The sequence below is a fragment of the Periophthalmus magnuspinnatus genome, chromosome 11, assembly GCF_009829125.3.
Source record: "Periophthalmus magnuspinnatus isolate fPerMag1 chromosome 11, fPerMag1.2.pri, whole genome shotgun sequence".
NCBI lineage: Eukaryota > Metazoa > Chordata > Actinopteri > Gobiiformes > Gobiidae > Periophthalmus > Periophthalmus magnuspinnatus.
In genome coordinates, this window is record NC_047136.2 from 24,465,824 (window position 1) to 24,479,586 (window position 13,763).

At 38.6% G+C, this 13,763-nt stretch overlaps 1 protein-coding gene across 2 annotated transcripts in view; it reads left to right on the forward strand.

Annotated features, from left to right (window-relative positions):
* top2b (DNA topoisomerase II beta) overlaps nucleotides 1–5,899 on the forward strand; it is a 28,211-nt gene extending 22,312 nt beyond the window's left edge. Inside the window, exons 29-37 of one of the 2 annotated variants that reach the window (XM_033974871.2) lie at nucleotides 185–314; nucleotides 673–834; nucleotides 1,446–1,653; nucleotides 2,312–2,397; nucleotides 2,919–3,017; nucleotides 3,762–3,893; nucleotides 4,079–4,170; nucleotides 4,257–4,285; nucleotides 5,400–5,488. In XM_033974871.2, the coding sequence (XP_033830762.1) occupies nucleotides 185–314; nucleotides 673–834; nucleotides 1,446–1,653; nucleotides 2,312–2,397; nucleotides 2,919–3,017; nucleotides 3,762–3,893; nucleotides 4,079–4,170; nucleotides 4,257–4,280 (933 nt within the window). In that variant the 3' untranslated portion in view covers nucleotides 4,281–4,285; nucleotides 5,400–5,488. Of the gene's footprint in view, nucleotides 1–184; nucleotides 315–672; nucleotides 835–1,445; nucleotides 1,654–2,311; nucleotides 2,398–2,918; nucleotides 3,018–3,761; nucleotides 3,894–4,078; nucleotides 4,171–4,256; nucleotides 4,286–5,399 lie in introns of both variants that reach the window. The other variant, XM_033974870.2, reaches the window with a different exon arrangement.
* Nucleotides 5,900–13,763: the final 7,864 nt, after the last annotated feature.

Sequence of the window (13,763 nt, forward strand, 5' to 3'; positions counted from 1 at the left end):
TCTGTTGGTACTAATTGACTATTGTGACTTTTGTGAAAATATTGTGTTATTATTTTAAACTTGACTCAAAAAAGAGATGACTAGTAAACATTTTGACCCAATATTAAAATGAAAGATTTCTTTACTTGGAATATTTGTTTAAAAATCATTGCATTGTATGTAATTGTATCTTGTGTTCTGTTAGGGGGATGCTGACCTGTCGGTGAAGTTGGAGCTGGATGAAGACGGCCTGGTTATAGAGGGAGGAGGAGATGGTCCTACTCCTGGTGCCAAACCAAAGACTCCTCGGGTCAAGAAGGAAAAGAAGGAACCTGGTCAGTTTAGTTCCAGTTTTAACCATATAAATGTGTTAAATTCTCTCCCAGTACTTCCTACATCAGGGTAGTTGAGGATAAAGAGTTCTGTGCCATTTGCAAGTCCCTTAAAACTACCATCTGTCATTAGACTGACCAACCTGCCCCTGTTGTATTCTCACATATCACCACGAGATGCCATCTATATTATTGCAGTCTGATAGTGTGCCAGCTTTGGCCTGACAAACATCTACTGGAGAAAAAAAATCAAATAAACATTCAGATAGTTGCCTCTGCAGAGGATCTGTTTTTAAAGCTGTGTCTTTGATCTGTTATCCTTACACACAGTTAGCCTGCTAATGTAACACTTGTGCCGCAGGAGCGCCCCGTGTGAGGAAACCAGCAGCACCCAAAGGCTCCGGTAACAAGAAGGTGAAGAAGAGGAACCCGTGGTCTGACGCCGAGTCCCAGTCTGACTCTGACCTGGAGGACAAGGAGCCACTGGTGATCCCCCGAGAGACCAAGTCCCAGAGGCTATCAGGTACAGCATGAACAGCACACATGCAACACTATTTCAGTCTGAAAGTCTAACTACACAAACAAGCTTACACAGTCATTTTAACTGGAGGGCTACTCAGAGCGTTTTGTAACTAAATCTAAATGTGAATTTCAGTGACACGTGTGAAACAAAGGCTCTCCCATCATTTACAAACAAAATCAAACTTCTCACCTCAGACTAACAGACTTTAGTGCTTCCACAGAAATTAATGTTTTAGTCCGTGGTTTTTCTTCATAAGCAGCCATATTTATTTAGATACGAGCAGACAATCATGCCCATCTGAAAATGGGGCATTTCATTGGTGACCAGACTCAGAATCACTATAGTACATGTATTTTTTTTCAGTATTTTTAAAACTGAAAGTTGTTGTTATCTTCTGTGTGACTGTGTTTCTACTAGATGTAGATTTCAATTTAATCTTCATTTCAAAAAACTCTTTTGTTTTGATCAGTGTCACATGTAATGACACTCTGCATCTCATATCGCTCCACCCTAAATCCCTTTGTATTTTTTCGATTATCTTCATACAGACTGATGCAATCGTTGGCAACCAGGCCCAACTCTCAACTCTAATCATATTTTCTTTCCCGCAGCGTCCAAGCCCAAGTACACTTTTGACTTCTCTGAGGAGGAGGGAGATGAGGAGGAGGAGGAGGAGAATGGAGAAGATAACATGGCATCGTCTCCAGCCCGTTCCTACAAAGACGACTTCATGTCCTCTGAGCCCAAAGACTCCTACAACGACCACAACAACGATGAAGATGATGAAGACTCGTTCTCTGCTCCAGTGCACAAGTCCACGTAAGAAACAGTAGCTTTGCTTTAATGAGTGCAAGGAAGGTTATGTGAAGAAATACTAAAGCGACAGTATTACGCAAAATCATCTTTTTTTGCTTTCTACTAGAGGTTTTAGATGTGATCCATGCATGTTTGAGTATTTTAGTGATCTCTCTCAGGCCCTATTCAAACCCTCCTTATGATAACCTGTAATATTCTGTGCAATGCTCAGCTCACAAGCCTACATCACCCAGGCTCTCACATGACAAGTCTCCATAAATAATACAAAATAATAATAATTTAAAAAAAACAATACAAAACTGTACACAGTAGCTTAACAAGCCTGGGATGTGCAATAGTTTCATCAACCTATTGAATGTTACCTCAATGTTCCTCAGTTCCTCATTTAACTTAGTACGCATTATTTTTTTATTTCAGTGCAAATACGTATTTGGATTTCACAGTTCAGAAAAGAACAAAATGGCAAAAACGGAGGCGCAACATTAACAGAATTAGCATGAAAACACCCCATTTAGACCATTGAGGGCAAGTTACACAGTGCACCTTTTTAAAATACAAGCACAAGCATATTGAATGTGTGTAGCTAAGTGATGCTTTGTTATTTTATTTTTGTATTTGATATCTTCTTTGCATCTAACCATAACATTTCTATGTGGTGTAGGCCTGCACCAGCTCCTAAGAAGAAGGAACCCAGCAGTATCTTCTCCTCCTCCAAGTCAGCCTTTTCTGACAAGAGCAACGACAGCGGTGAGTACACATTTGTTTTTCTGTCTCATTTTGTGTTGATACTTTGCAGTGATATCATTCTGGGTGTGTTCTATTGTATGGCTATGGCGGAATGTTCAGCTGTTATGGTGGGACAGAGCACACATTAGCAAACTGCCAAAAAAGGTTTAAGATTCTCTGAAAAGAAAGAAAAAATACAAAATGGATTTAAATAGCAAATCTTCAGGAGAAGTGTTCAATTTAGGTTTAGAGTTTTCAGCAAAAAAGGTGAGAGTGACTAACTGAAAAACTGTTGGCCAAAGTTAGCTTTTGACTGTAATTTTAGTAGCACAAATCGGATCACTTGTAGTTCCATTTAAGTAAGTTCTTTATTGTCAGATTTTGTTAAAACAATGCTTACATTAACATTGTGAGCACTGTTTTAGCTCGAGCTTCAGACAGCACAGTGCCTACAGTTAGCATCACTCCTCTGGGATATGTTGATGACATCAGCTGCAATACAAGTTTTTCAAGTACTAACATTAGGTCGTATATGTCTGTAGATGGCTCACATTCGGACAGTGATGATGGTGACCGGGGGATCTTCACCACTTACTCCAGTTATAGTTTTAATAAGTCACCAGCAACACCAGCAAAAAAAGGTGAGACACATTTTTATAACAACTGTGGAGTCTAACTAATTTTTTGTGCTTGTGTGTAAATCTTTGAGTTAGGCCTGTTGTCAACCAAAGAAAACTATTATGTATCTCTATGTATCTGACCCAAAGTGCACTCACAAGAATACATCTGAATGAGTTTATGCAAAAACTATTTATGTATGAAAAAGCACTAGTAAAACAGTGCCTTTATATTAAGACCTAATAAACATGTGAATCATGAGTTTAATGTGATACAAATACCAAAAAATACCAAATATTCAGCTAACTCACTCCTTTCTGCTGTTGTTCCATATAAACCCTTATAATCTAAATAACATCGTTAAGCCACTAATACACATTTTGGTTGACTAAGATACCATCGATCAATTAGTCGACTAAAGGACTACAGCCCTACTTTTAGTTTTTTTCATGCGTACTTTATATTTATTTGCTTATCATCATTAACATATACAGGGGTAATGGTCTTTTTCATGACAAATTACACTTAATAACAAATAGTGATAACGCACGCAAAAGTAAGATATAAAGGCCATTACTTGAGTACATTTTTGTCTTTTTTAACAATGCAACTGTACTTTTACTTGAGTACAAATTTTCAATACGGTTTCCACGGCTGTTTTATACCCTAACCCTGTAGAGCTCCAGTTTGTCCAGTAGAAGTTAGAGGAGCAGCATTTAGACCTGCATTAGCGTCTTCTGATTTTTGTTTTCATGTTTGTTTTGAAGCCACCAAGAAGCAGACGGACACTCCACCTAAACCCAAGAAAACACCAGCGCCCAAAGCTAAGAAACCAGACAAGTCCATCTGGGACTCAGACTCAGACACAGGCTCCAAGAAGCCCACCCCTGCACTGAAAGGTAACACCCAACATGCCTCTTTAACACTGACATTAAAGAGGAGGTACGCAGTGAAATCGACTTATCAAAACATGCCTGAAAAGGTTGAAATGCTTTACATGTTTGAGTAATATAATGATCTCTCTCGGGCCCTATAATTTTAGTATTGATTAGTATCTGATTTTTGACTTTTTTCTTTGTTTCAGGAGGCAAAGGCCGGGGGAAGAGGAAGAAGGGCTCTGGCTCTGAGGATGACGAGTACAGCCCCATGAAGAAGGCCAACAAACCAGCAGCACGGGTCAGTACCACATTCACATAGACACGGCCTATTCTAACAGCAGACAGATTTAACCTCAATGAATTTGGTGTTTTGTGCTTGTCCAGAAAGGGAGAAAGCAGTCCAAGTAGCAGTGGTAAGACATGGAGTGGTGCTTTTGTACTTGTCTTAGAAAGATTTTCAAAAGACCGCTTGGCCTTTCCTGTTTGTGGGTAGTAACAGAATCATATGACGTAGCTTGATGGTGAACTTACCCATCCCTAAGTTTTCCCAGTAATCCTTACCTAAATTTCGAACGTCAATAATGATCAGGAATCTCACTGGGTTCCCTTTATATTCGGTATTTCATTTGTGGGCGGAGCTTAATGTTTTATTGCAACCACATAAACCCACCAATCTATTTGTAAACGCTCTTTTTTTATTATTTATCAAGCCAAGTCCCGCCCCCGAACGAAACACCAAACATTTAGGGAGTCTGGGAATCTCATAACTTTGACCTACGAACCCACTGATGGTGAAATTGTGCTCTTGTTTTGAAATGCCACTACTGCTCCCATATTTCCTGTACATTTCTGACAATAATGTGTGTACTTGGTGCTGTTGATTTAACCCTGACTTAGCCTCTGCTTTAGTTGTTGTGCTAGCCTCTCTGCAATACAATAATCTGGGTTTAAATGTGGAATTCATTAGATTAATTAATTAAATATTTTGTTCACATGTCACAATATTCTTAAGAGCCAACTGTTGCTGATGGAACTAAAAGTGTGAAAATGTCACACGTTTACTGAGAAACTGAAGTATGATTTATAAAGTTGCTATTGATGTCAGATGCAGTTAAGTAATCTACATATATATATTTAAGAAAAGGAAAATATATGTCCATTGTCTATAAATTACAAAAATCTGGTAAAAGTGTTTTTGCCAGTAGCCTCTTTTTAGAAATGTCAAAATGGTGATTAGTCCAATATAATGTTTAACAATGGTATAAAATCTACTGATATGTTGAACATAATTGTAAAATACTTCACTTCCAGTCAAAAGTTTGGCCACACATTTTCATTTTTTAAACCGTACAGCTCTTTTGAATGTTGTGACATCTTCTGAACCACAGTGATTAGCCCTTTCCCCCCTGAAATATCGACACACTAATGGAACCCAGTGTGAACCGCTGCTTTGCTACTTTCCGCACTTCCAAATAATCCATCAGCCCCTGCTCTTAACCTCCTTTTTTTTTTGTTGTTGTCAAACAGAAACCCCAGAAAGCTCCGTCCGACGATGACGACGATGGCGACCTGGACAGCAACACCCTCAGTCTGCTCAACTTATCTCGAGGTTCAGCCCGGGCCAAAAAGGAGGTCAAATATTTCGACTCCGACAACGAAGCCGAAGAGGATGACGACATGTTTGACTAAATACTCCCAAACGCTCCACTCTCCACAGACTTTTGTACATTTTTTTATTTTTTTCCATTCCTGGTGAATTTGTGTAGTGATTTTCTGATATTATTCAACATTTACTGCTTTGTTTTTTATCGCTCATTGAAATGTTCCGTATTCGTCCGAAGCAGCTTTTAGAAGTTTAGAAGATCGCAGGCTTTGGCATATTTACTTGTTAAACGATGTAACTTTTTGAACACAAAGTTGAACTAAGCGATAGTCTGTTGTCCGTCTTCAAATGTACTTTGTATAGTTTCATGAACTGGAAAAACGAATAGAAGTTGTGTAGTAAAATAAACACCCAACTATTTATACATCCATTCTAAGTCATTGTGCTTTTTGCCTACACATAAATGGTCAAACAGTCAAATGGTACAGAAGAAGTTGTCCCAACTTTTTTTTCATTGAGGGCCACATATTGAAGCATAGTCCAAGCTAAACGTCTGCGGGGTATTAACTGTGAACACATAACATATTTAGCTCACCATGTTAACTTTTATTGTTTTCATAATGCTACATTCACCAGAACCAATGTAGATGTAGTATTTTTTATCGCCATATCCCCCAGTCAAAGCAGAGAACCATAAAGTGGTAAAAAGTAAAAGCAATTGGGCCAATTCCAGATGCACCAGTGTGCTCCATGGAGACATGGAGCACACTGCCTAAGGTAACACAATCATATGCACTTGGAGCTGAGATCAAACCGCTGACCTTTGAGTCTGTGGGAAAATGGTCAACTGGACTACTGCCACTGCCTGGAGCTCAAGAATGACCAAATCCAGCCTCATTTCAGACTCAGATTAAGGTCTGTGTAGACTGTAAAATAGACACACACCACACAAACTCAATGACAATATTTTTTCTTGAGGCATTTAACAAACATAGCATTTCTAATCACAGCATTGAATGAAGCACTTTACTCTGCACAGTCTGCGCCTTCAACAAAATGCATCATGATGTATCCTTATCTTCATCTTTTTAAAGTTGGCTCTACTACAATTGTGTCCCAAATAATGGAGACTATAGAATAGTACAAATGAAAACATAAATAATTACAAATAATCATCATAAAATGAACATTAAAAGAGAAGAGTGCAGAAAAAAACCTTTCCAGTCATATGGACAACTAAACAGAACCGCTTTGAGCCTGAATTTAAACAGTTTTAAAGCCTGTCTCACATCTTCAGGAAGACTGGTCCAGGTTTTAGCTGCATAAAACTGAAACACTGATCCTCCATGTTTAGTCCTGACTCTGGGCACCAGCAGGAGGCCGGGCCCTGAAGTCCTCAGAGTGTGAGATAGTTCATGTGGCTCTAACATGTGGGAGATGTTCTTTGGTGCAGGTCCATGGAGAGACTTGTTCACACAGAGCCTCTTTAAAGTCTATTCTCTGAGCCACAGGAGCCAGAGACCTGAGGACAGGACACATGTGCTCATACTTCCTGGTTCTAGTCAGGACTCAAGCAGCAGTGTTCTGGATGTACTGCAGCTGTCTTAACGCTCGTTTGGAGAGGCCAGTGAGCAGGACGTTACAGGAGTCTAACCTACTGGAGACAAACACATGGATAAGTCTCTCTAAGTCTGGTTTTGATTTTTGCAATGTTTTAGATGGTAAAAAGCTGCAGATGTTATTGATTTGATGTGGCTGTTAAAGTTCAAGTCTGAGTCCATTATTACCCCTAGATTTCTAGCCTGATTTGAAGGTTTTAGAGAGGGAGACTGGAGGTCATTTGGACACTTTCTCTTTGTTTCTGTGGGCCAAAGATGATGACTTCAGTCTTGTCTGAGTTTAGCAGAAGAAAGTTGTTTTGCCTCCACACACTGATCTGTTGGATGTAGTGAGTGAATCCACTGGTCCATGTTCACCTGCTGCAGTGAGACATAGATCTGAGTGTCATCTGCAGAGTTGTGGTAAGACACATCATTGCACATCATTAACTGGCCTAACGGCAGCATGTAGAGGTGGAACAGCAGGGGTCCCAAGATTGAACCCTGGGGCACCCCACAGGTCAGGGACATTTTATCTGAGACACATTTTCCAATTTCAACAAAGTACTCCCTGTCTTCTAAATAGGACTTGAACCAGTTCAGTGCAGTACCAGAGATGTCCACCAGTCCTCTAGTCTCTGTAAGAGGATCCCATGATCCACAGTGTCAAAGGCAGCCCTGCATCAGTGTTCAGGCGGATGTCATTTGTCACCTTGATAAGAGCAGTCTCAGTGCTGTGGTGATGTCTAAATCCTGACTGGAAAACATCAAAGGAGTTGTTAAACTCTGTTCCACCTTGTGATGTCATGTGGTGATAAAGGAAGTGCTCCACTGTGTTTTTAACTTCCATACACCATCACTTGAATCATTTGGATGATTTATGCTCTGGAATTGCTGACCTATTCTGATCTAAAGGTAAATGATAACTGTTAACTTGAAAACTTCTGTTTCATGACATCCTAAGGTGGTATTTTGAGCTTTGGAGATGTAGACATAAAGCATTACTCAAATGTGTGTGAAAGAAACAAAATTCAACTGCAGGTATGTTTTTGAGGACATAACAGTGTTCTAACATGACTTAAAGTTCACAAGAGTCAGCTTTGCATAATATAAAACCTTTAAACAGAGCTATTTTGCTTGCCTGGAAAATCCAGAATGATATCTCGCTAGATGTTTATATCTCTCTGAATAAAAAATAAAGTACTGAAGTGTGTATTCTGGATCCCACTCAACTATTTGACACTATAGGCTCTTACATCTTAGATGTTTTAACCTCCTGAGACCCGAGCTCTTGCATGACCTGCTTTATTAATTTCTCTGTTATTTGGGCTGACTGGGACCTGATGAGTCTAAATACAAAAAAAATATCTTTTTACATTATATAGTTTCTGAGAAAAACTTATCTAAATCAAATGTCCTCATATGTGGACATTTTAATCATTTTGATAAAACATTTGAATAATGATTTGCAAAACCTATTTATTAAGACCCTGAAAACAGCAAAATTTGTCCTGCTGTTCTTGTATGCTGTTATTCTTCTTCTAAAAATTTGCATTGTGGCCTAGATGACCCAAAATGTGTTGTCCACATATGAGGACGTCAGGTCTCAGGAGGTAAATGTACTAAATAATGTGATTTATTTCAAAACAACTACTTTTAGGCCTATTATGTCAGACAAACCTTCCTCTTTATCTGAAATAATAATAGGTCATCCAATAATATCTTGTTAAATTAATAAAAGAATAATGAAAATCCCAGACATTTAAAATAAATATATTTTATTACTTCGCCAGGACAAGCCATGGTAAAGTTGACAACATAAAAAGCGTATGTTAATGTACAAACAGGACGAGATTTCAAACAGAGATGGTTTTATTACGAAGCTGTGACCTGCAGTGACCAGCAGGGGCCGCTCTTTCCTTGTGCCTTGTCTCATGTCCGTGTGATGGACATGTGACCACCTTTATCAGAGAGACTTTCACAAACGAGTGAGAAGAGCAGAACATGAGGAGCAAAACAAAGCCACTTCTGAGCGAGGCGTCAATGTTAAACTAGATATTTGGGGAGAGTTCGGGTTATATATTTATTGCTTACAGTCAGTAAAAATGATAATACATTTTACGGCTGGTATGATTACATGTGGGGCCGTATAGGGTGACCAGACGTCCCTATTTACCCGGGACAGTCCCAGCTTTGAGCCCTATGTCCCATGTCCCAGCAGATTTATCCAAAAGCATCAACTTGTCCCAGTTTTATGCAAGACATGTCCCAATTTGACCCCCGCCAACAGTAATGGGGGAATAGATTTAATCATTTGTTTAGCTGAAAAACCTAAAACTTTTAAAATGAGCACAGAGCAAAAAATGCAGAGAAATCCCTCAGAATCTGACTGATCCACAAGTCAAGAATGAATAAAGTTACGTTCTCTTTTTCACAATTTTATTCATACCAAACATTCTAACCCAGGTGTGTCCCAGTTTTGAGTTTTGAAAGTCTGGTCACCCTAATATAATTCAAAATATATGAGCAAATTATTCTGATTGTTGTATTTTGAGTAACCTATAGATAATACAAACTGTCGTAGAATATTTTGATGTCTATAATTCTAACTATAGTTGTGTGTATTTTGTTGTACGGTGACATGTGGGAACAGTAGACAACTAATAACCCACAAACGTCTTCACAAATGAAACTCAAGCGTTGCAAATGAGACAAAAATTACTATAATATTTCATATCAGTTAAAATATTTAGTAAAATATAAAATAAAACCCCCAGTCACACCAAGTTTAAACGTCTAAACCTCTTCACCAGTAGCAGCCAGTTGATTGAAGTTGATTGATTCCTGACGGCTGATTGGCTAAAGAAGTGGCTTTGATACTCACACGGTACATAACAGACAAGCGTAATATATATATGCTGAGGGGATGTAGTAGTAACCTATTTAAAGCCATAATGCGCAACATTTCAGCCACTAAATAAACTCAAAGACATGTGTTTTTGAGTGTGTGTTTTTATTGTTCAAAAACACCTTGGACAGAAAAGACTGATCACTTTTATGTGAAATTGGCCTGGTAGTGGGCATGTGTGTGTCGTATTAAAGCTCTACTATGGAACATTCTAGACAAAGCAACAACATCTCCATGAATATAAGCTTGTAGCATGTCAACCACTAGGACAGGTCAGGTCTACGGAGAGGCAAACCCGCCCAAGGTAAGAATCTCAACGCATGTTTTCAAGATGTTTGAGCAATAAAATGCAAATAAATGGATCGCTTAATTGCAGTCCAGCTATTGCCAGAAATGTTCCTCAGTGGAGCTTTAAGTTATTCAAATAGTGAGATGTCCAGTTTAGTTCTTGTCGATATTTTTCCTGTCTTCAATCCAGCTCCCAAAGATGTTAAATTTGACAAAAATTTGCTCTTATCAGAATGAAAATCAACTTTTCAACATCTCTGCATACATACATACTGTACTTTATTGACTGAAATGTTACGCAGTAGGGCTTTAAATACATGTTATCCAAATGTAAGATGCCCAGCTTAGCAACTTAGTTTGTATTTTTTCTACAGAGCTGCCAGCCGGGATGGTAAATCAACTTATGCGACATCTCTGCATTAATAAAAGATTTATTTTAGTCCAATTATTGAGTGAAATGTTACGCAGTAGGGCTTTAAGTACGTTATCCATCAGTAGGCTTGGCTCTTCTTGTCATTTTCAACTTGGATGCCTGTTTCCAGGACGTATATTTTTCCACAGAGCTGCCAATCGGAATTCTGATCATGCTTATGTAACATCTGCGCAGTGAGCTAGATGGTGTTAAAACATTCAACAGAAACAAAACAAAGATTTTCAGCAAAAGTTTGAGCTACGAGTCCGTATAAGAGTCCCGTACATTGCATGATCGAACGGGTGTGGACTGGAGTAGGTGGACATTCTTCAGCTGCATGTAGAGATTTCTTCCAGCTTTAAAAACAAAAATTGAGAACCGAAGAAGGGTAAAGTCTTAATGTGCCGGCAAGTCTCACCAGGAGAGGGCGGCAGAGAGGAGCGCTATACAATGAGAACACTGCATATTTGTGTAGTGTTGAAAGATATTATTTACATTCAAAGCAAAAAGAAAAACAGCTCCGGTTTCCCTTATGATATGTGAGCACAAATGGAATGTATGTTTGTTATTAGAATTTATATCATGTACTGAACCAACATTCACCCTCAAATTCATGATCAAATCTCAACTTTTCAGATTTAGAAAAACACTTCCTCTACATTCACTGGCCACCAGCTACAAATACCTTATGTAATTGTGATTTTTCTGACAGATATTATATTGCTGTTTTGTTCTTTTTCTCTGATGTTGAACCAAGATAGAAAACAGTTGTCTGGGATAATCACAGGCAATTTGTGGAATTCATCTGTGAATTCTGTCTCTAATAAAGTGGCCAATGAATGTATGTAGGTCTATCTGCTCATGTAAGGCAGTGGTTCTCAACACTGGGGTCGGGACCCTCAAGGGGGAGGGTCAGAAAATAATTTCAACGGCCCCCATGACATGGGGAAAATTGAAAAAGTATATAACAGTCTTAAACTACCTTCAAAGGCAATGGTAAATGTAGATTGCTATTTATTGGCCTACCTAAATAATCTATATTGTCCTATGTCCTGAAACTCAAACAAAACAAACTTTAGTTTGGGAGATGCAACTGAAAAAGTTTAAGAACCACTGATGAACCTCAGGGTGCACCAATGTCCACTTTATACAGGAGGCCATGTGTGCCATACTGGGAAGTGGAAACATTGGTAGACTTTAGGGTATTGTATTGTCACGTACCTAAACCAGTTAAACTATTCCAGGGGTTCTCAACGTTTTTGAAACCTCATCATATGAATGTGTCCCTATTGTCTCTGAAATAGCATCACAATAAAACTGAGAAGTTTAAACCAAGTATGTTTGTCATAGTCCTTCTTCTATTGGTACAGTAGGTTTGGGATTGAATATTATGAGAAACAGTAGCGTTTAAGTAGTGCTCAGTGTCATCACAACTTTTAGAAAAACCCCGACACATGCTCCAAGGTGTCCCAGAACCCCACTTTGAGAACCACTGACCTATTCAATATGCTGTTGTATTGTTCTATGTGAGGACTCATGTGTTATTTGCAAATACCAGGATACTAGCAAAACCCAAAAGGAACGCAATCGCACACTGCCAGCAAAATACTGCAAAAAAGTAGCCTATGGAGCTACTTGTATCCAGCAGTCAGCAGGTAGGAGGATATCACTATGGCAACTTCACACCATTGTGCTAATTTTGATTTTATGTAATTTGATTAATATTGTTAATAATAAAACAATTAAGTGCTTGAGTTTTTTTGGCCTCAGTGTTGATATCCACAAGAATCCTACAATTTCCACTTTCACTGGAATATTTTTCACACATTGATTTCAAAATATGTGAAAGGCTGAGTCTAGCTGGGATAATCCATGAGTCTAATACCAGTAAACCCATGTACAGGCCATTAGTTGTGTTTGGCGACGTCAGTTATTGAGGATAGGCTATAAATCCACATTGGTGTAAATCGGGAATACTGTCTAGCTATTGGAAGCTAGGACCAAATATCTTTGTATTAGACTGAAAACTTTGTAGCATGCTGGCAATGTGTAGTTGCATTTTACCCATTACAACTGGCAAAGGGACCTATTATCCAAAGGCAACGACTACATAGCCTCCAACAAGTAGGCCACATGGATCCAACATTGAAAATCTCCTTCTGCATTATTTGCTTACAATATTATCATCAAGCTAGCTAGCAAGACAAACATTCAACTCTTGATTGTGTGCTTGTGACGTAAGTGTACAATCGTCTGGACCCATGCTGTTCTGCAGTATTGAGATTGCATCGCCCGTGTGTAGTAGTAACCAGTTTAAAACAAGACACTTCTGTAAAGGAAAGGTACATAGCTGGAGAGGCCCGACTTAAGGCAGTAACAGAGGCCAAATGCTAAAGAGGTGTAGATGCTGTTAGCCGTTAGCCGTGAACTCTGGACACACACATCAGACCGATTACAATGGGCGAAGGCTGTATGATGCAAAGATGACTTTTTGGGGCTTTTAACAATGTTGAAAAGTTGTATCCACATTAACATAACACATGGAGGTGAGTCCCATTTGTGTAATGCAGTAATTGTAGTAAATAGTGTTTATTTTGTCATCCGTCTGCCTCTTCAAAGTATTGATGATACCAAGTAATACTACGGCAACTATTGTGATATTTATTCGATGCCAGTATTAATGAGTTTTGTATTAAAATGCATTCAAACTATAAAGAATTTTACCTTGGCGTCTTTATCTTTGATCTACCTCAGCTTGAAATGATCAAATATATGTGCAGATAAACTCAAATATAAATATAAACAATATATTTAAAAAAACAAAACTTAAATCTTATGGAATTAGTTAGCAGAAATTGTTATTAGCCTTTTGCAGATTGCTTCCTTAATCAACTCTACAGCAGATGCAAGACTAGTGCCATCTGCTGGGAGTTTTTTATATAACTAAACGTCACAATTACATTTTAACTTGCACAACAATATATACCAAGTTACAGTGTGCAAACTTGTAGAAAAGCCCCAAAAATGCACGATATATATGCCCGTTATTAAGCGATTCATTAAGACAGACAGAAAGCTGAGA